General features: G+C 39.4%; 3 protein-coding genes across 4 annotated transcripts; 2 read left to right on the forward strand and 1 right to left on the reverse strand.

Annotated features, from left to right (window-relative positions):
• Positions 1 to 42: 42 nt before the first annotated feature.
• Positions 43 to 7,489, reverse strand: RB195_011681 (uncharacterized protein; the record flags this gene model as incomplete). The annotated part of the gene is made up of 20 exons (XM_064193210.1): positions 43 to 135; positions 194 to 297; positions 356 to 497; positions 572 to 719; positions 779 to 886; positions 969 to 1,099; positions 1,160 to 1,273; positions 1,538 to 1,748; positions 1,802 to 1,933; positions 2,260 to 2,335; positions 2,383 to 2,525; positions 5,023 to 5,142; positions 5,304 to 5,395; positions 5,514 to 5,600; positions 5,705 to 5,810; positions 5,938 to 6,062; positions 6,144 to 6,264; positions 6,347 to 6,469; positions 6,528 to 6,607; positions 7,358 to 7,489. The coding sequence occupies 20 exons, from the start codon at positions 7,487 to 7,489 to the stop codon at positions 43 to 45; spliced, it is 2,388 nt and encodes a 795-aa protein (XP_064050793.1).
• Positions 7,490 to 8,025: 536 nt separating this feature from the next.
• RB195_011682 (uncharacterized protein) lies at positions 8,026 to 10,461 on the forward strand (the record flags this gene model as incomplete). Its single annotated transcript, XM_064193211.1, has 6 exons — positions 8,026 to 8,121; positions 8,809 to 8,933; positions 9,013 to 9,093; positions 9,176 to 9,275; positions 9,352 to 9,441; positions 10,339 to 10,461. 6 exons carry the CDS (start codon positions 8,026 to 8,028, stop codon positions 10,459 to 10,461), a joined length of 615 nt encoding a protein of 204 aa, XP_064050794.1.
• An 85-nt stretch (positions 10,462 to 10,546) lies between these two features.
• RB195_011683 (uncharacterized protein) lies at positions 10,547 to 16,587 on the forward strand (the record flags this gene model as incomplete). Of its 2 annotated transcripts, none has more annotated exons than XM_013435578.2 (15): positions 10,547 to 10,754; positions 10,822 to 10,963; positions 11,055 to 11,145; positions 11,764 to 11,863; positions 11,946 to 12,088; positions 12,274 to 12,362; positions 13,026 to 13,113; positions 14,281 to 14,370; positions 14,423 to 14,522; positions 14,617 to 14,687; positions 14,744 to 14,806; positions 14,873 to 14,976; positions 15,058 to 15,127; positions 16,131 to 16,288; positions 16,548 to 16,587. In XM_013435578.2, the coding sequence occupies 15 exons, from the start codon at positions 10,547 to 10,549 to the stop codon at positions 16,585 to 16,587; spliced, it is 1,557 nt and encodes a 518-aa protein (XP_013291032.2). The 2 variants fall into 2 exon arrangements, with proteins under 2 accessions (XP_013291032.2, XP_064050795.1); XM_064193212.1 differs by having other exon boundaries at positions 10,637 to 10,754.
• Between the last annotated feature and the right edge of the window lie 4,533 nt (positions 16,588 to 21,120).

A 21,120-nucleotide genomic window follows, 5' to 3' on the forward strand; every position in this document is an offset into this window, starting at 1 on the left:
TCAAAAAGAAGAAAGTGTGCTACAGTGATTTAATTTTTGTCTTCAAATGAGCTTCCAGTCGAAGTAACCAGAGTAGCGCTCATCTATAGCTGCGAATTCAGCTGCACAGTCATCACGTTCGTCGATTTTACCTTCCTATAAAAGTGTGGCGTTGGTATTTCATCATGAGCTGTCTACTTGTTGGTTGTTAAACCTCATTGTAGCACACGGCCAATTCTTGTAACACATATTTCTCGACCAGGACTGCTCCGGCTTGTCGGCACTGCACCCGAGCCTTATTTAGCATTTTTGAGGATTCTAGAAAAAAAAACAACTTTCGTGAAGATGGATGTTACGTTATCAGCTCACAAACCACCTTTTTTGTTGTCCTCAATCATGTGCGCCTGTGCAAAACCAATTGATAACAGAGTCTTCTCCAGAATTGAGCAACATCGACTGATCGGTTCATGACATTCCGTGAAACTCTTCAGTGCTGATATTTGGTCACCGCTCATCAACTTAAATGTTTGTTCTATTAATCATTTAAGGAAGTAAAAATGAGTAGACGTCGTGATTCTGGTCGAATCAGAACCTGAACAACCCCAATTCTTCGTAACGCCATTGCGGCTATGTTGCGTTGTTCAATACTAATCGCTTCTTCACGTACGCCCTGAAGCATTTCAGTTGCGGCGCTCCATCGACACTCAGCGCTCAGCATCATTGCTAGCTGTAGCCGTAATCTGTGACAAACTCGAAGGGGAATGCCTTTATCAGAACCTCCGAGTAAACACATCCATACCTTAGGTGAGTGAAAATCGTGGCAGGCGTCTCATATTTTGCATAGAGTGTTTCCAGAAGATTTCGTCCGGAACTTATTTCCCCGCGAACAGCCATCAAAAAACATCTCCTAAAAGTGAACTTCGAATATCTTAGTGAAGAACGATAACCGAACTACAGAGATGGTAGTGATGTGGTAAAGCCATTTTCACCTCAATGCTGCTTCAGCTTCGTCAAGTACTTCGATGTCTTCAAGCAGAGGAGTGCATTTTTCCCACTCACCTCGTAAAATGGCTATGTCAAATGTGATAATACTGTCACATAGATGCACATATTGTGCTGTCTGTAAACCAGCACATGAATAAGGAGCTGAAGCACGTCCCCAGCCCACCAGCAATCTCACCTGCCAGTTAAGTTCTGGAGTGAAGACCGTTTTCAATCGTTGTAGGATGTGAGACGATCTATCCCATTCGCCGTTCATCGCACAAGCGTACACCATATTAACGCCAGCTATTACCTTCAAAATAAGTGGGCTAAAAGTTCCGCAGTGGTGTGGTATGATTTCCACTCATCAGCCGACTACTTATAGCAATTGGAACTCCAGACTCAAGTATTGATTTTTTGCTGCTATCTCAAATGCACTAAGTTTTCTGATGAACATAGAGTGCAAGCTAAGAAACTGTCGTGTAAGGGAAATAGCGACAGAAAGTTAACATTTGTTCTTCTTCCCGTAGAAGCGACCCACAAAGAATATTCCAAAATGTCTTTGAAAAAGGCTCACGTGTGCTTCTGTCTCGTGTTTCGGTGCTGATCCGTCAGCATAGTTGGTTTCAACCAAAGAAGTGGCCAGAGACTGTGCAGTCTTCGCTAATCCATGCCTCAGGCGCACACTGCTTGTCGTCGCTATCGCTGCGTCTTTTATCAGGCGAGCACGCCCACCATCATCGGAGCCAGATGAACACCTCATCGCTCGCTCCAGTCCATCTTCTACTCTGCAATTCAGACTAAGCATTTACTAACTAGCATAGTGCTAACGAGGTCATACATTGTCGGTGGTTTGCATCGACGAGCTGCTGTTATGGCTGCCATTAAGTGGACTAGTGCATTCATTTGATCGAACAATTGTTCTGATTCCACTGAGTTTATAGCCGGATCACGATGATCTTCACCATCGATTCTAGAAGAATAAAAGCTATAACATACAGAGTCTTACATATTATCACACGAACGACTTTACCCACCGATAACTACGACAACGAAGAGCAACTACTCAGAATTAGAATATCTTGAGTATTTGACATCTGTTCTATCTAAAAAGCGAGCTCAAAGTGCAGGTAAGCAATTTGGTACCGCCTGGAATTCAGAAACAACGCGACTGCTCACTTCAAAATAGTCTTTCTCTGTGGCTATCCCATTCTGTTTTCTAACTCAGTAGAGCTTTCATTTACAAAAATCCAACAACAACTTAATACATAAAACTAAATCCAATTAGGGATAAATCACCTTGATTCCGAGTCTGCAGCTCGATTTATCATTCGCAATAATCCATCGGTGGTAAGAAGGCTTTCCGCAGGCTTCCCTGATAATACAACAATCATGACGAACAACATCATCTCAACAAATTACCTTCTGAAAGTGCTTTGAGGTCTGCCTCGTTAGGAGGCATTGCTTCCAGTGCTGCCAATTCCACCATCGCCATACGCAAGCAAGCAACATCATGATTCTGAGCTTGTTGCACACACTCGCTGAGCAAAAGTCGAGTGGCTTGCCTGCAGTGAGGTTAACCTAGTCTCTGGTATCAATCCAGTTTGGATGCGCCACGCGTTTTATTGCAATTCGTAATCGTTGAAGTTTTGGAATGTGTGTTGGCTGAAACAATGTTTGCGTGGTCACCCGATGATCAAGTCAGTATTTTCATTCTACCAGACAAGTCTGGTATCAATTTATCGACTCCGGAGGACTCCTAAGGCTTCGTTGGCAATGGGCCGGTTTCGAGCTATCGATCTTGTGGCCAGACCTTTTGCCGACTGCGCTACACCCTCTACGAGGTTAACATAATAACAGACAAAAGTAATATGTTCCAATTTTCTAACTACACAACTTAACTACCCTAAGTAGAGTTTAATCATCTTGATCACTTTGACTCTCGTTGATCTTCGAACTTGTCGAGCGGGTAATCCTTCTGTTCGTCCCGATCATGTGCCAAAGTCGCCTAACGGTTCCTTCTTGCGCGTGGGATACCAAGAGCATACAAATTCTTCTTTGAAGGACTTAGTGAAGAAGTCTGACCATCGAGTCTTCCTGTAGTGCGCTTAATATACCCTGTCGCTCACGTCTCTGGTCCAACGAGTGTTGTTAAAGTGCATCACTTGTCCTGCCCATCCTTTCGAATCCTGTCCCTCACTTGCGTGAAGCGGGATACTCCTAGCATCACTGTTTCGATTGTGCGTTAAATGACGATCACCGCGTCTTCTTCCTCCTTGCAAAGTGCCCACGTTTCTGAAGCATAAAGCAGGAAGTACGGTGCTGTTGAAAAGGTGAGCACAGTGCTGGGTGTTTGCGGTCTTCACTACATCCTCGATTATTGCTGCTGAAAGCTCCATAAGCCGCTTGTTCCCTCTTGGCCAGCTAGGAGATCAGGTCGTTCTTCATGTTTATTTCCCGACCCGAATAAATGTAGCTGGTGCATCCGGATATGTTCGTTCTGTGAGAGCGTAAATGGGACATCCGACACCCACCCGTTTGACATGAACATCGTCTTCGGACCCCTTCATTCACGTCGATGATCATATTTTTGTAGAATGGCGAAAATCCGGAAAAATCTAATGAATAACTCTCGATGTACCTTTATGTATGAAGTAGGGACGCCATTGTTGTTCATGACGTCCATGACTACATCCGTTTTCGTTTTTTTTAAGGCTTTCTTCAAGTCGATGAAAGTGGACCCATCGGAATATTGTACTCTTGCCATACTTCTATGCGTTTTGAAACGTTATGTACGGAATCAATCATGTTGAACCCTCTTTGAAACCTTGGTTGTTTCCATGGCTGTCCTTCATCTAATGTTCTTTCAATCCTGTTTAGGATTACTCTTGTGAGGAGCTGTTGATGACAGACAAAAACCTGATTGCGCGATACTTGCCGATGTCGCATTTTTATGAAACAACACAGTTTTGCTGCCTCTCCATTGCTTAAGAACTCTGCCCTCGGACAAGTAACATGTAAAGAGCCTTAAGCCAGAGCGTTAACAAGTACTGGCGAATGGTTCTTTAGGTGTTCTGATTCTATCCTTTCGGAACCGGGTGCCGTACGATTTCTTACCAACACGAAAGCCTTCCGCTGTTGCTGTTCCATTTGGTTACGGAGAGCATTCATCTTCGTCTTGCGATTGGGGAAGAGTCAACGGAACATAGCTGATGCTCTTTCCCGCCTCTGCAGCTTCAGCCAACATTTCTGCTCTCCTCTCTTTAAAGTCTTCCTTTATCGCCTCACTTCAAGGCCTAGCGAGTTCGAATGTGAGTTTTTGGTCGCCTGCGGCTCTGGTGATCCACGCTGGCGTATCAGCTCAAGAGTTTCTGGAGACAGGCGTCTCTTTCTGGTTTTAAAATTTTCTGCCTTCCTCGTGCACTCGTGAAGGTGTTCAATGAGCCGGTCGCATTCCTCGTCGATGTTGTCTATTGCGGAATCTTTCCAAAATGCGGCTAGCGTAAAGAAAAATCTCCGTTAATGATAGTTCTTCGCGACTTTCTCTTCTCTCCGTTCGAAGGGAAATAGTCCTCAGAGGAAGCGATGGTCCGATCCCATGTAAAAGTTTGGCACAACAGCGACATCCGTCACGCAGAACCTTTTACTGACGTGGTCAATTTCATCACGGTACCCTCTACCGGGTGATTCCCACGTCCAGCGTATAGAGAGGAGGACCTCTGCAAATACAAGTTCCCACGGGTGGTCTTGGACGTCATGATGAACTCGGAAAGCCTCTCCTCCTGCTCACCGTGGTTCCCGATGTGAATTTCCTCAGGTATTCTTCTCGGGCCAATGTTGGCGTTAAAATAATCAACTATGACCCTGGAGAAGGTATGACCTATCTGTAGAAATTCCATAGGTCCAAAATCTAGCATAAAGTAGACATTATGGATCACGAATTAGAAAGACAGAAATCACATGTGGCTTTTACATTTTCCATATGTTCTGTCTTACGGTGCAAGAAAACATGTATACTCAATTTTCACTTTGTCCAGCAATGAAAGTATAAGAGTCACCTACTTATCTCCGAAGATCCTGCAAAGTCTTGCTTGCAAAAGACAAGAGAAACGAAGAGATCGCTGATCCAGAGCCCCTAGCCTACATCCGCGTATGCTAGCAGGAATAATCGCATCACTTAGTCTAAACAGAGCATTGTATCAATCAGCGAAATGAAGTCAAGATTGTAACTAACAGAGTAAAGAAACAAGTAGAATGATGAACTGCACACAGCATATAATTGCAAACAAGATGATACTGCAATTCTGCGCTATTTTAGTTTTAAAAAAACGGCAAAAACGAACCGAAACATGGAGTAATCAAAGTAGAGCCGTAATGATTCTGCTGCACCGCCAAGATTCATTGTGCGAATATGACAAAGCATTTCTAGAAGGTGCTGGAAAAAGGGCATTCTCCAGACTGTTTAGTTTCAAACATTCTAAATACACTAAAATTCCCGACTAAAAAAGACATTTAAGCAGCTGAAAAGATAGGACGATAGAGTTGGAACTCACCACTTCAACGATGTCTACATGATTTTTGCGGATAAGTTGACACCAGTCCACAATTTCATTGTCAGGAAGAGCAGCAGATGGGCATACCTACAGTTGGCATTTGTAGCAAACTTAATCCCTCTGAATACCAAAAGAAACATGTACACCAGGGTAAATTATTCTAGTACAGTTCATTCTAAGAAGAAACAAACCTGTAGCAAATGCATTTGATTGGATATCCATTTTCGAGCACGACCCGAAGATTCAACCTCAAAAGGGACTACAGCAGGTTGAGTAATCGGGATGCCGCTGTCGGCGCTGGAACGGGTGATCTTAAACGACCAAACATAGTGATCGACAAATACATCAGATGACCAGGTCTTGAACCAGGAGACGAGGATTCTTTTCGCAATACTGAATACAGAAAAGAACAAAAAGAACTTACGGGTTTGTCTCGTCCATTCTCTGAGAGTCATCCATGTGTGAGTCCGCAGCTTGGATCCACTCAACAAACTTGCTGTTAAAGTCAAAGATATGCTGAGTTGACATTTGGCTCCACTCGGAGAATAACTAAAAACGATGGAATTAATCAGAACATTCGGATACCTTCCCAGGCATTTCACAGTACTATACGTCCGTATGGCAGGTTACCTTCTTCAACCATATTCCAAGGTATGACTTGCCACAAACGAAGTTAACTACACCTGGGCGAGTTTGCAATATGACATCAATTTGAACCATTATATCATCACCATTAACGTAAGACTTCATGCTAAAGCACATGTGATAAACATATATAATGGCAGTACAAACTCTCGGTTTAAGTAGTTCACTGGATTATTTTAAAGACTTACAATTCCACGAAATCCTTGTAGATGCCCGCGCGCACTGTCCTATCCATCCATCGCACCACTCTTCTAACTTCAAGGTAAGACATATCTCCATGCTCGATCATACCATAAATAGCCGACAAAAGCCTAACAAAACAAAAGTGTAAATTGTGAAAATAGACAAGAGCACGAAACTTCGACTTACGCGCAGTGTTCACTTGGAGTAAACGGTTGAACATCTTGGTGCAATTCGTCGAGTGATTGGATCAAAACGTAGATAGCTAGCTGAAAACATAATCGTCCATATAAAAGTAAAAGAAAACCTTTTCAACGGAACTATTTCCGGGAACAAGCAAGAAAGAGACAGACTGTTTTCAGGATGATAACTCAAGAGGGATGAGCTCACTAATGGTCATATCTGAAACTTACAGTAATGTCAGCTGAAAAAAAAACTACTGTCAGGCAATGACAGAGAAGATACACATGAAAACACTCTGATAATGTGTCCAAGAAACGCCTTCATTCCATGATGATCTTTTTTAAATACATTCTAGTCGGAGTTATTTTCGTTGAAGTTGATAACAGACATACCAAAAGTACGAAATATCGCTAGGAACAATTAAATTCCACCACTGATCAACAACACAATGCATTTTAGGTAGGCAAAAATTGATTCCAAAGAGCGAAGTCGGAGGAAAGCGAGAACTGAGCCCAATAGGCAGACCAAGCCATCGGGCAAAAAAAATGTGGCCGTAGGGGTTGAGCTATTTGCAATATGAACAAAGAGCTTCCCACAGTTACGAAGATATGGATGTGGCAAGTGTGGTTTCTTTTAGGCGATTCCGAATTGTGTATTGAGATGAATCTTTGGTAGATAGATAGCACGATTCCCCCAAGAGAAGTAACCAATAAATGTTACTCTGACAATTGTCAACTATTAAACAACTGACACAAGATAAAAGATTTGACTATATGTAAGGTTCTTTCAATAGGAGGACTAAGGTACCTACGGACAATATGAATCAATCATCTAACCTTACATGGAGTGATCCGCTCACAAATAACGTTACTATGGACGTTTCCGAATAATTCGTCGAGATTCACTCGTGTGTTGAACGGGATCACTATTCGATCTTGACGTTGATTCCATTCTGCATACGCACTCATCTCCGATGATCGACCAGTTTGATTCTAAAATCTAGTCGTTTTGATCCTTATTGATCGTTTCAATTAAAATAATCGTAGTAATTAACTCGAATATATGTCCGCTTTAGGAAATACTGTCATTAATTTTCTTTAAACCCGAGCTGTAATGAATCGTATACTGAGTCTCTAGAAAAAACGTTTATGTGGAAAGAACTGCATAACTTCAAAAGATTCACGAATTCAAATACAGAAAACATCCGACTCGAAGTAGTCCGTAGCCGACAATCTCTCTACGACTAATTGGGTTACGGTGCTTCGAATTTCGATTAGATTCATAATTTCCATCGCTTTTCGTTGGTGCAGTTGTAGCTGTCATGTTTCGCTCATTATTTGGAATTATTCCCTTCTTCTCGCTCTTGAACTGAGATCAGTAGTTTTTAATGCCATCTACGTAGGTAGTGGAACATCGGTATCGTGGATGTTTCCCTGCTCATTTTTTTCACATTGTAGAAGCTTCGTTATTATTTCAGCTATTATTTACTCCGTATATTTTATAGATGCCTAGGGATGACCCTATTGTTGAAGAGGAACGGCGAGCGCACACTGCGACGGATCTCATAAGAATGCGCCTCGAAAGGTTGCAACAGAACATTGTGAGTGATTTCCTTTTTTCTTTCGTTTTTCTTTTCAAGTCATCTCTTTTGAAATATATTTCCACTCATGTCATCCGATAGAAGAGTACTCTGAACACATCTAGTTTTCACACAAGTATTTTCTAAGGTAGAATCCTTGAAGGTAAAAGGACGAGTTACAATGATTCTCTTGAGTTGTCTCTTTTGTCTTATAGTCGAATGGTCATTTCTGAAGGCAATGAAGACGAACATTGATGTTTAAAGTAGGTATTATCTCAAAATAGGGTAGTGGAGGAAGGCTTAAAGGGTGAAATTAAGCAACTTTCGCAACGTTCTATAGATACTGTTAATGAGAATAGCATACGGTATTTTATTTGAAGGATTATCTAATGATTCATCTTTCATTGATATATACATATATTTCAAAATTTAATTCAACTACAGTTCAATTAATTCTGTTTTGTCGTATTTTATCACTCATTCCAAACAATTGCGTCAAATGCATTTAGTTGTCGTAATCCTTCAGGTAGAAGGAAGGCTACTGCATAGCTTCACCAAAATAATAATAGTTGAATTTGAGCACGTACGATCCATTCGACACTGAGCTGACATCTTTTCAATCTGAAGCACAATCTGAAGGCTTCTGCTTCCTCTCATTCTAATTGTTAAATATGCAGATTTTCTTGTCGTCATCAGTGGCGCATTTAGCATAAACCGGCCCCTTTACCTGCGCGTCGCTCAGATTTGAAAGCTCCACGTCCACCTCCAGAATTCGTTAGAAATGTTGTTGGATCGTCAGCTGCTGCTGGAAGTGCCGAGTACCACATCTATCGGTTTGTATTTGAATTTCAGCTCTCAAATGTAGCTATAGTTCAAATTTCAGAAGGAAGTTGCTCAACTGCACATTTTTAGTATCAATCGCAAAAAGGAGCAAAATCGCTTGGACTACATAGCAAAAGTAGCAGAAAAGGAAGAACTCGATGAGGAGTACAGGTGAGAGTTTTCAACTGTGCATTTGCGGAGGTAGCAGCCTAGTTCGCATAAAAGCATGCTACATATCGTACTTCTCATGCAGAATTCATAAGGAAGAGATAGAACGTCTTGAAGCAGAACGCACAGCTAAGAAAAGGGCGAAACGGCAGAGGCGGAAGGATGCGGCGAAACGAAAGAAAATGGTTTGTTCAATTTTAAACCAAAGAAATGCAAAAGCACTATTTAGTGTAGTCCGAGAGGTTTATTGGGAAATTACAGGTGAAAAAAGAGGAGAACGAAGAAGAAAGCAGTGAGGAAAGTTCAGACGATAGTGATGAAGGCGATGAGGACTGTCTTCAAAATGAAAAGGTTAGGCTTGTTTTTCCTTTTTTTCCAGTTTTCCTTATTCGGTTTAGTTTTAATACAGCTCGCACTGCATGCTATTTTCTGCACTGAATATTTACTACCTTTCTGTGTGTACAATATTTTCCCCATTTTTATTTGAAAGGTCCTTTTGATCTCTTATATTTTCACTTTATTGAATCAGTTGTATCGTATCCACCCTTAGAATTTTCCATATGGTTCGTCATAAGTTATCGTTTTAAGTCTCAGATGACTCTTAATTTAGTTATGGAAAAGAGAGAGTTCATTCGAAGGAAACGTCAGATGCTATCATTTTCGTGTTAGTTGAAATGTTTGATAAGGTGTGATATCCGATACCATTCAAGTGAGAAGTCTCTTGAAAGCAGCTGATAAGATATTCCATTTTATCAATTAATTTCGGCAAACCTTTACTCGGGAGAGGTCCGGTCAGTGTAGATTTCTTAGATGACTGATAAGTGAATGGTATGCTTGACCTACGTTGGACGAGTCCATGAATAGGATATACCGCTCTGAAGTTCTGTCCACGTTATAAAGCCAAACTATGATCCCCTCACGCGTTCATCCGAAGCAGTGGCTTCGCACAGGCCATAGATTCAGAACGTGTTGTAAGTCCTTGTTTGAAGGAGAAAATGGCTTTTTTTTAACATTATCATTTTCTCCTAGATGATTGAATACGAAAAAATTAAAGGGCAATCACAGGTGATCATTTTGGCTTCGTTAAGTTTTTCCGAGAAAATTTGTCTAGCTTTGCTTGACGGAGAACGACGAACTTAGAGCAAATTTTATGAACGCGTAAGGCAAAAGGTGCATTTTTTGCGTTCATCGTTGAACTACAATGCACTAACATAAAAGGAAGCATTTTTCACTTACTTTTTCTTTCAGCAGAAGTGTCCCGTGGAAGGTGAACCTCAGCAGAATAACCAAATCAAAACTGATAGTTCGGAAATCGACGCCCTGCAGGAGTCTCGTGAGGACATCGTGAAGAATGAAGAAAGCTCACAATGATCTCTTGCTCAATCCCTCAAGTGGTCGCATTACTAAAGCATCTTCATGTGCCTATGATAAAAATGGATCTCTTATTTTACGAAATATGAAATACGGCGATTCCATCTGCCAGATATCTGATATTGCCGATTCCTCATGTGCCGAAGATTATATTATAACTAATGAAGATTCTAGCATGGGGCGACTCCATGCACTTTTGAATGGTCCTCGGTTATATCGAGTTTTTGGGCAGCCAGAGCGAACCACAAATGTTGCAGAATCAATAGGAAATAACTCCATGTCTTTGGCTAGAGGCAAGTGATTTTGGAATTATTTCTTTCCTGTCATTAATTTTTGTTTCAAACCATTCGTTCACTCTAGGGCTATTGTATTTTTCCACATCGTTGGCTTTTTCACCCATCATTATTATTTTCCTTTACACTCGAGGGGCGTTAAATATTCACACTGGAATGACATTGTTAAAATATGCTACCTATTTGGCTGTGCTCGCATATGGAGGAAGGTGAGATTGCTACGGTTGACTTTATTGTGACTGCCAACATTTAGTGAACGGTTAAAGAGTTGTTTGTAAGCTTTTAGGAGTGGAATTTCAGGCTAGTAGGACGAACAATGGATAATGAATATCGACATTTCCTTAACATATGGATGAAAGCCCGAGGGTCCGGAAAATCTGAAGACAACCAAGTTAGTTTTGTAAATACATGTTTGACCGGAAGTCTGGCTATTATGGATGTTGCTGAATATCAACATGCACTAATTCAACTTTACCTTTGAGCGCATTGACTTTAATTTATTCCTTATATGGAATCTGATTTTCTCTTCTTTTATGCTTTTGGTCGGTTGAATATGACGCTAATCTTCTTTCATTTCTTTGTTCTTTGCGTCAAGAAATATGCGCATAATATGCCCAGTTTTTCTGATTTTTTGTTTTGAATTTGTTCATAGGACTTGTTTTACTTTTTTTCTTTTCTACATAAGAAAACTATTTAAAAAAAAGTCTGAGCTAAGACGCAGTATCTGGTCAGAACGCTCACTTCTAACAGCAGCAGTACGTTCACATATTTGTTTGGAAGAAAAGATAGTATTGCGATATCGTTCTGAAAATAAATTTAGACGAGGAAAACACTTTTTGTGCTCTTTTATGTTATTTTTTAATTAACAATAATTAAGGTTAAAAATTGTCTACTTTCTCAATGAAAATATTCTTGTCAGCTGTATATTCCAAACATTCATATATTCCCCATTATCTTCGAATTTCCGAAGGGCATTTTCTGGAACTACGTATGATACTCTTTTTTTCAGCTGCTTAAACGTTACGATTTCGACCTCGAAGGAGTGCATGCAGACTTTCATGCGGTTCGAAACGAAAAATTATGGTATCATCGCGGAGTTTCAGTGCAAGGTATTCGTAATGTATTGTGTTTTTCTTCTTCAATGGTGTCTGTCTGTTTGTGCATGAAACAGTATGAAAGAATGAATTTTAGGTAGTCCAGTACTTGTGGGTGCTGCTTATTATGCAGTCCATGCTTTCGGGCGTCATATGCTTTATCCAGGATCAGTATCCTTGTTCAATTGGTTGTTGAGTGGAAGTTTGATAACTGCAAGGAATCTTATGGTATCCGCGAAGGTATGCTACAAATTTCTTATGGTGTACATCCATCACTTTTATTATTTGCAATTACTTAGGACTACTTTTCTTATTATGAAAAAATGGTGACTTTGATGTAAATGAAAATTCAAAAGAACTAGCGTCTCTACATCGGAGTGTCGTTCAATCAGTCCTTGATCTCTAATTGATATTTCATTGTTCAGAATGGTCGAAGAGCTTGGTTGAGAACTACTGAAGGAGATCTCATTGATACGATGTTTATTCGTGGAGAAGATGGAACTCCTGAGCATAGGTAAGTTAAATTGAACGTTATGAAAAGGTTAACTCTCTTTTGAAAAACATAATGCATTTAATCGATTGCTAGAGATCTTCTCAATAAGTAAATCTTCTAAACTAAATTCTTACCTCGCACATGGAGTTGGTTCGTTTAGATTCTGTGTTCTTTATTCCTTCTTGATTTTTGCTCGGTGAAGCTACATTTCGTTTAGTCCAATTCGCAGCATATAACGCATTGCTTCAAAGTAATTCTATCTCTTGAATTCACTGTTTTCTAAATTTCTTTTTTCAAGGGAATTCTCTTTTTAATTTCTTTTCACTCAGTTTCGCCCTTATTTCCCGACGCTCTAACTTACTTTTTTCTCTTAGTAACTTTAGTTTACATGTCATGGATCGTCTAAGACTAATGCTTAGGCCTTAGGCCCCGATTGATTTGATTATTTACTTCTAGAAATAAGGTCGCCACCGAGTGTACTCCCCTCCCCCCTACCACCCTCCAACTACATTTTACCTTAAATACCTATCTTACCAACCATTTTCTAGTTTAGTTTAGCATAGCGCTGAAATCTGACAGTGTTAAGCATTCTTCGTGTTATTATCCAAACCCTTACTGGATTTCTTTCTCCTGGAAGGTCTTATATTCGTGTGATTAATTTCAAATAACCCAGACTTGTTCCAGGCACCGTACACTTGTAATTTCCTGCGAAGGAAATGCCGGATTTTATGAGATAGGTATCGCTAATACACCAGCACAGTTGGGCTACTCGGTAAGTCTTAATTCTTGTTTTAGTGTTTAGAACTAACTCGGTGAAATGCTGAACAAAGCTTCCTCTATAATAGTATGCGGAAATTTCTTCGGAAATCTCTTCTTTTTGCGTTTTATCGTTTTACACTATTTTTTCAGTTCGTATACAACTAAGGGGTGGGTGTAGTAGCGAGTAGAGGTTCCGCTTCTTGCACGATCGATCGGAGATTGAAATCCGCCATAGTGTCCACCAAGCATTTCATTTCTAAGGCGTCGATAAATTTGGTACCAGACTCGTCTGTGAGGATAAAAACACTGACTTGACACATCGGCTAGCCACCGCAAGTCATTGTGTAGGCCAGTTACACGTTCATAAGCATCAAACGATTCTGAATTGAAGTGAACGTGGGGCGCATCCCAAGCGGATTAATCAACGCCAGAAACTTTATCTTTTATCCTTTTATATCTTCTATACAACTAACGTTGCCTTAACAAAACACTTTTGTAGTGTTATTATTTGCTGTACTCTCAGAATGTCTCTAAGATCTTGGTTCGTAGAGATAAAGTTTCTTGGTCTTCTTTGGAATTTCGCATTGTATTTTGAATGATTAGGGCTTGTCCAAATTAGAGTCATAGTAGAATCCCGAAATCCACTCTAGAAGGGTTCACTATCATATTTTGCACAAGAAGTGAAAGAAATCCAATTCCTGCAAAATGAAGACTTTGAGGTGATGCCCTATAATCAGGAGAAACTTCTGAACTAGGAAAATGTTGCTTTCTCTGTATTGTGACTACGAGAGATGGAAATTTTTGTGAGCAACTACACAAGAAATGAACAGAAATTAGATATCTACAAACTATTATCTTGGAGGCGCCCTAGAAGCGAGCAAACAATAAGGCTAACAGAGGATTTCACTAAAACTTTGTAATCCTATTCATGCACTACTGTACAAACAAATTGGAAAGCATAAAAAGACAGAAAGAAAGAAGTACGGTGAGTTTTCCGCATACTGTGAAGAGAGCTCATTGCACGCCTTCACTGAGACGTACATTTTGTGCTACGCTAACTAACAATTAGTAATTTATTCTTCCTGTTTTTTTGCTGACGCTTATTTAATTCTCAGAGTCTCTCAATTAAATTACTTATTATGTTTTCTGGAAATCTGCGGAATCATGATGAAACTTGTAGGTTCTCGGTTGGAATCAGCCAGGCTTTGGTCAAAGTTCAGGGCTTCCCTTTCCGAACAATACGCTGGCTGCAGCTGATGCTGTTATGCAGGTATTAAGTCGAAACGATTGTACTGTATGCGAAAATATACACGCTTTTACAGTATGCGCAAAGTGTTCTCGGTTTCCGAGAAGAAGACATTGTACTGTTTGGGTGGTCAATTGGTGGATATCCTGCAAGTTGGTTGGCAGCAAATTATCCAAGTCAGTTTTATTACCACTAATAAAGTGGGTTTTTGTTGGGTTATCTTTTGATGAAAAGGAAGTTCTTCTCACCTTTGCCGTATACTGTTTGTAGGAGTAAAAGGTGTGGTATTGGACGCTACTTTCGATGACGTTCTTCCGTTAGCGCAGGCTAGAATGCCCAAGGTATGTTTGAATTCGTTGTGGTATCACCTAAGCTAGCTTTCTATTATTTTATTTAGGTTTTGTCTGATGTTGTGGAATATGCTATAAGGGCTCACTTTGATCTTGATATTCAAGCCATCGTAGGTGTTTAATTTTTTCTTTTTTGGTTTATCTCCTCATCACTAATGCTTTTTTTGTGCACTTAGATCGCCCAATACAAAGGACCGCTCAAGCTGATCCGTCGCCTACAAGAAGAAATCCTGACGACTGACGAAAGTGGCTCAGAGGTGCAGCGTCGAGCTAGCAATCGGTCCGCACAACACTTAGACTGTTTTTTTTTTCTTCGCTGGGAAGCAAAAGAGCGAGAAAAGTTAGGATAACAACATTTCAGAGCTAATTTCCTGCTTAAAAGGATACTTCAACAGCGGCATCCGCACTTGGTTGTTGATCTCGAATCACAGGTAACGAGGTTTTGTTTTTTCCTTGGTCTCTTGATTTTTTTTGACGTTACTGATCTATTTTTCTGTAGAAGTCATCCAAAGATGATGTAAGATGTAAATCCAAAGGTGTAAAATTTGTAACCCACAAAACTTTTAGGACTTTTTTCGTAAGTTAATTTGTAACTATCGCATCGCAGCGATGTCAAACGTATTATTCTTTTTTCAGCTTTCTTCATTGGAGTTCCTCTTGTTTACTGTTACCCTTAACCTTGCATGTAAAAAATTTTTATGACTGTTTCTTCTCGTATTTTGCCTAGTTGCACATGTTTTACACTGGTTCCATCGCACTTTTCTTTCAAGGAAATGTATTGAGGTTTTGAAATTATTAGAGACATTTCTTCCTATCGAAAAAAGTTAAAATATTTGCAAAAGGGTCGTGGTGAAGAGCCTATCCATCAAGCTAATATGAGTGTAACTCCCAAATATTTACTTATTCTACAAAAAATTTTATGTTCTCTGTTTCTGAGTCAATTCAAAATATCATGATTGAAAATAGTATGTCTACTATATAATGTATGAAATGTATGGGTTGAGCTCCCTTAATTCCATTACTAGAGATGACTCCGCATTGCTTACATAATAGTGCAGTAAAACGGGATTAAGAGGCTTCTTTTTTTGTACTTCATTGTAATTTTAACGATGAGGCCCAAGAGTTGGAATAAACGATGAATAAGGCTCAATAAAATCCTTTGAATGTAATTAAATGAAGTTAAGCAGTCAGAAAGTACAGCAGCAAGAAAAAGCAGAGCATGTCTAACCAAATGTTAGAATTTTCGTGTAGTATTTGAAGTATTTTTTCTTCTTATTCCTGCATGTTATGTCTGATATCTGTAGAAGTGTGTATATCGCATGTAGAATATGACGCAAGCCACAGTTAGCATTTGGAACACTTTAACGTCAAAGTAATGTTAGGAAAGTTAGAAGCTAAAATATCCGGTTCACCTGCAAAAATCCATGTTTTCAGGTCGATCGCTGGCTAGCGATGCCCCCACAACAACGAGCGATGGCAGGACACAGCGGAAACGATTCGGAAATAGCGATTCGAAGATCACGTCTGTACGCAGCGTGTGATCATTACCTCACCGATTTTGACGCAACTCATGTGCAACCATTGGATCCGGGGTAAAATACTGTCTATCTTCAAGCACTTGCCAAACTGCTACATAGAAATACGTATAGCTATTAGTACATCAGCCATCATGCGACATTTTCTCTCTACACAGGGAACTACTTAGGATCAATTTTCGAACAGTTGTCCTCTTTCTCTTAAAACATTGTTATAAAATTTCCACAAATTCCCAGCCGACAAACCAGGATCAACTTTCAGACAGTTGTTCGTTTTCTTTCCAGAAAGTGATCTAATTTTTCGACAAATTTTCAGGTATTTCAACATTCCCCTACCATTCCATGATCTCAAGTAATCATTCTCCAGCAGTGGACATGAACCTTTTATCTCTTACAGTTGTACTTAAAGCTTTATAAAGGTATGCTAAATTAGTAGTCTTTAATCTAATAACTTGTTTTTTTTTTCGTTCCTAATAGTAACCAAAGGAGCCGAAGCTTTCTGTGATTTATTTATACATATATTGTGTTGATATATGGTTATTGATGTGCATGTGCTCCCCTGTGACTATGTATATCCCCATGTGGTCAGTTGACATCAGTTGACAAATGTGCACTCGTAGTTTGCCGAGATGTAAAGATAACACAATAAACGACTGCTTGGCTCGACTTGCTGTGTGACAAGTTTTCATCTCAAATTTCACCTTGCAAATGTGATACCCTCTGTCGAGGTCAGTTTTCTTTTTGTGAATTAGTGTCTAGCTTCTCAAATTTGACGAAAAGATGTCCCTTAGGAATGTTTTTTTTAGGAGGAAAAACCAGCGGAACAAATATTTTTATCCTTTACGCAAATTTCTACATGTCAACAACAGATTGATCTTTATGTCCCGAGAAATTATTCCATAGATTACGTTAACATATGAAGATATTCGTAGTAATGAAAGAACCGTTATAAAAGAGACGGAAGTCTGGAAAATGGTTAATAAGACCAATTATTTGTAATTTATTCGAAAAATTAACGGGATTTGTCATAAGGTGGTGGTATGGACATATAAAGAAAAAGTTGTTAGTCTTATTCCTTGAAAAAAAAGATATTAAGATTTGGAAAATCCTAGCAGACGCCCGAAATGACGGTCATACATTCCGAAACCTTTTTTTTCTACCTTCCTGCAACGATCGGTGATGGAAAGCATGACGATCTAACTGAATAACCAGAAAATCGTTAGTATTGACTAATGAAAAGCTGCTGAGTTGAAATATGGCTGCTTTGCTGTCATTTGAACATTGATCAGTGTACACTCAGATATGAGGACATAATAAGAGCGGCGGCAGCTTTTGTTCGGCTTTTTTTTCCGAACATTTACTTGTCTTACAATCATCTCCTGCCTGAGGTTATCACAATTCTGACAGGTTGCTTGTTGCACTTGTCACATTTAGTCTTCGCAGCTGTCATGTCAGACAAATTTTTCATGTCATCGTAGTGCCATGTGTGTGTGTGTTTCTGACATGCTTATGATTTTGACGTGTGTTGGTGGAGGGGTTATGAGGATATACATCGTCAAAACATCCGAACGGTTGCAGATGGACCACATGACGTTCTTTTAGCAGAAGGATGATGGATAGGATTCAGGAAAAATGATAGTTGCAAGCATCCCAGGGAGAGCGAAGACAATATCGAACTTTTTCTCTTTCTTTTGGCTACTATTTTTTTGGTTTTCATAATTATGCATTACAGATCATTACATTGCATTCATTACACATTATGCATTTGTGAACTGCGGTGGAACACGACTTTGATATTCAGCACATTTCATATTTTGATATTTGGAAGCAGAAGGAACCAGCGCTACAAGCAATACAATGGCATCCAATAGTAAGATTACGAGCCCGCCTCCTTTTGCAGTGAAATATGTCACCCATGTACATACATGGGTGAAATATTCCTAAGTGTGTCGAGATGAAGACGTACGCTCCGGCGGAATAGCGAGATGATTGAGCAAAAAAAAATGCCTCCATTTCCTATGTACACAACCTCAGCAAGTTAGTTTCCATTTCGAGTTAAATCGACCGCACCACGGCTGCTCCGCTTCGCTGGTCGCCCGTTCTCTGCTTCTCGACCCTCGATGGTGGAGCCGTTCCGGCCTCCCTCGCTCTTATTGCATCTACCGATCAAACGAAGATGTGCCCCTGGTGGCCATCGCCATACTCCATTGTGTGTTGAAGACTCTGCTGAATTCTGAAATATTTTTACGAATTCACGGGGATTTAACCAAATTGCTTTAACCAAGAATTAAACGGGGCCTTCCGAAAGAGTTTAGTCATGAAAAAGAGGTGGAGGATGTGGTTGACAGCGTCCAAGTACTTGGAAAACGCTTCTTTTTAAATTCCAATTCTTAATTCTTAAATTTCAATTCGTAAATTCTTAAAGAAGTCCATACTTGTGCTTATCTTTGACAATTAAGTGACTTTGGCCAGTATTGTTATATTAGTAAAATAAGTGTCCTATACCTACGCTGTCCCATTTCACGGTACTTTTACCCTACTGTGCGTTGCTTCCATGAAATGGAAACACCTTGAAGGTACATTAATTTGTATAAGGCGCTCCACCACATTTAACTCCATTGAAAGATGACTCATCGTTGGTTGAAATATCCTAAAGGATATAGTTTTTCCCCTCGCATAGCATCACATCGATACTAACTCTAGCAACACCATATTTTATTGGAGAATTTATTTTATTTTATTTTTATTTTCTATTTTATTGAAGGGTGCGAAAGCGCAAACCGCAAAAAGGAAAAAAAAAACCGGGACTCATTTTTTAAGCTCATATTTCATACACATCCACATCTGTGACATTCGCATAGTTACACTCAGCATGAAAATCTCCGTTCTGCATGCACAAACGGTTTTGGAAAAACCGTATAGGATAGAGTGAATTTTTATTTTGTTGAAGAAAGTTGCATGCAGTAATCCTAGGAGTTACTTTGTAAAGCACTAAAAGAACTAAACGGGATGAGATCTAGTTCTATATTTTAGCAGCAAAATTATTACGACAGGCAATGAATGGATTGTTGTTCTGGTGGTGGTGTTTATTGAGCGCTCAGAGAACAATCGACGGAGGCATGTAGGCGATCTTAGTCCTGGATAAATCTCCAGCTTTGAAGCATTAGAAGGATGTGTGCGAGCAGATTAACCTAAAACTGTAAAAAAAAAGGTTTCAGCTCTTTCTTGAACAGTTAATTCCAATCACTAACACTGAGAGGGGTCAACGAGGTGTGTGAAGCAAACGTTGAAACGCTATGATACTTTTTCCAGAATTTTTCATCAAAAGTTAATTCACCTTCGATCAAAAAATTTCTCAAATGTGTCTTAAAGTTTAGATTCAAAGCCCTATAGAATAGCAGAAAAAATTACAAAGAAAATTCCAAGTACTGGCTTCTTAACAATTTTCTTTGACTAATCCTAGATCCTTGTTGAGGAATATTTTGTAGAAAATCCTAGAATCTCTCAATTTAGCGATTTTCATCCACGATTATTCACTCGGTCTTGAGGACGCATGCGACTTCGTTTATGACTTTATCGTTTTTTTTTTCAAAATTATATTGGTAATTTTAATTAATTGATAGTTAGTCCAAATCGAGGATTATTCTAGCAAAAACACCGGATCATTATTAAATTATTGATCGATTGCCTGATGTGGTCGGTATGGAACAGCAAAAGCTACAAAATCAGCAGATTGTTTAGTATGGGGTAATATGAGCAAGAAAAAGTAAGGATAGTAAAAGAAAAATTAGTTGGGACCTCATAAACGCTAGAGACTCAACATTCCTTAAGTTTTTCTGGATTATATGAGATTTTTAAAGATTTCTTTTTTAAAAACATTTCATATTTTCTAAATATTAAACACTTTCGATTTGGAGCTATTACTATGTATTTGCAGACCTGTTGAAGACAGATCAATTATCAATCAATAATTATGGGAGATCTTGTTAGGTTGTAAGTTAAAATAAGCATATTCATGGTATATAACAGAAATGTGGTCTCAGATTCCTACTCAGCCTTATACTGCATGATTTTTCCTAATATTTTCGATGCTCACGGAAAATGTCCCAGTTTGAGAGTTAAATGATGGAGCGGATTTTTTTTTCCGATGCAAATTGTCGTAAATATTTTTGGTCTCTTAGCACATGAGGTTTATCCTCTTGTTCTGCGATACTTGTATTAAATTTTCTGCCCTAATAAACCAGCGAGTTCTTTTCAAACATCCTTAACTGCTCCAGAAATTGGAAAAAGAAGTGGAAATATCCAAAGAAAATCTCTCCAGCTACGAACTGCTTGAAAAGAAAAGAATCCATCGTATTTTTTTCGAAGGCATGTACAGCGAGGTTTTTTTTTCTTTTTCTAACACCAGAAAAAAACTCAGGAACTCCATTGTAACCAATCAGTCATATTCTCTGAAAAAAGCGTGGACAAAGGGAAAAAATCCATCAATGTCACGAACTTCAGCGTCTTCGAACGGAACTTCAGCTCTTCCGAATCAGGAAACCCCCCGCGATCAGGGAATTAGGAAGCAAGGATATAAGCGCTCTTCGAGTCTTTTTTATTAAGAACTTAGGTCAGGGCTAATTAAACTTGTCAGGTTTATGTGAAACCGTATTAGAAATGATTTATGGTTATTGATGGTTTTTTGTATAATGGGTACTTTTTTCTCCAGATTTTTAAGTGCTGTTGGTCTTCAGGAACTCCGCGAACGATCATATCTTCGTGATTTTTTGTTCAATCAGTTTTTTTCCCCGGTGAACTCCTCCGATCATGCCGAAGTCGTTTTTTCGTTCACCATTAATATAGTTGTTTCAGTGAATTAGGTGGTCTTAAAGCGTTTAAACTATGCC

The sequence above is a fragment of the Necator americanus genome, chromosome III (assembly GCF_031761385.1).
Source record: "Necator americanus strain Aroian chromosome III, whole genome shotgun sequence".
Taxonomy (NCBI): domain Eukaryota; kingdom Metazoa; phylum Nematoda; class Chromadorea; order Rhabditida; family Ancylostomatidae; genus Necator; species Necator americanus.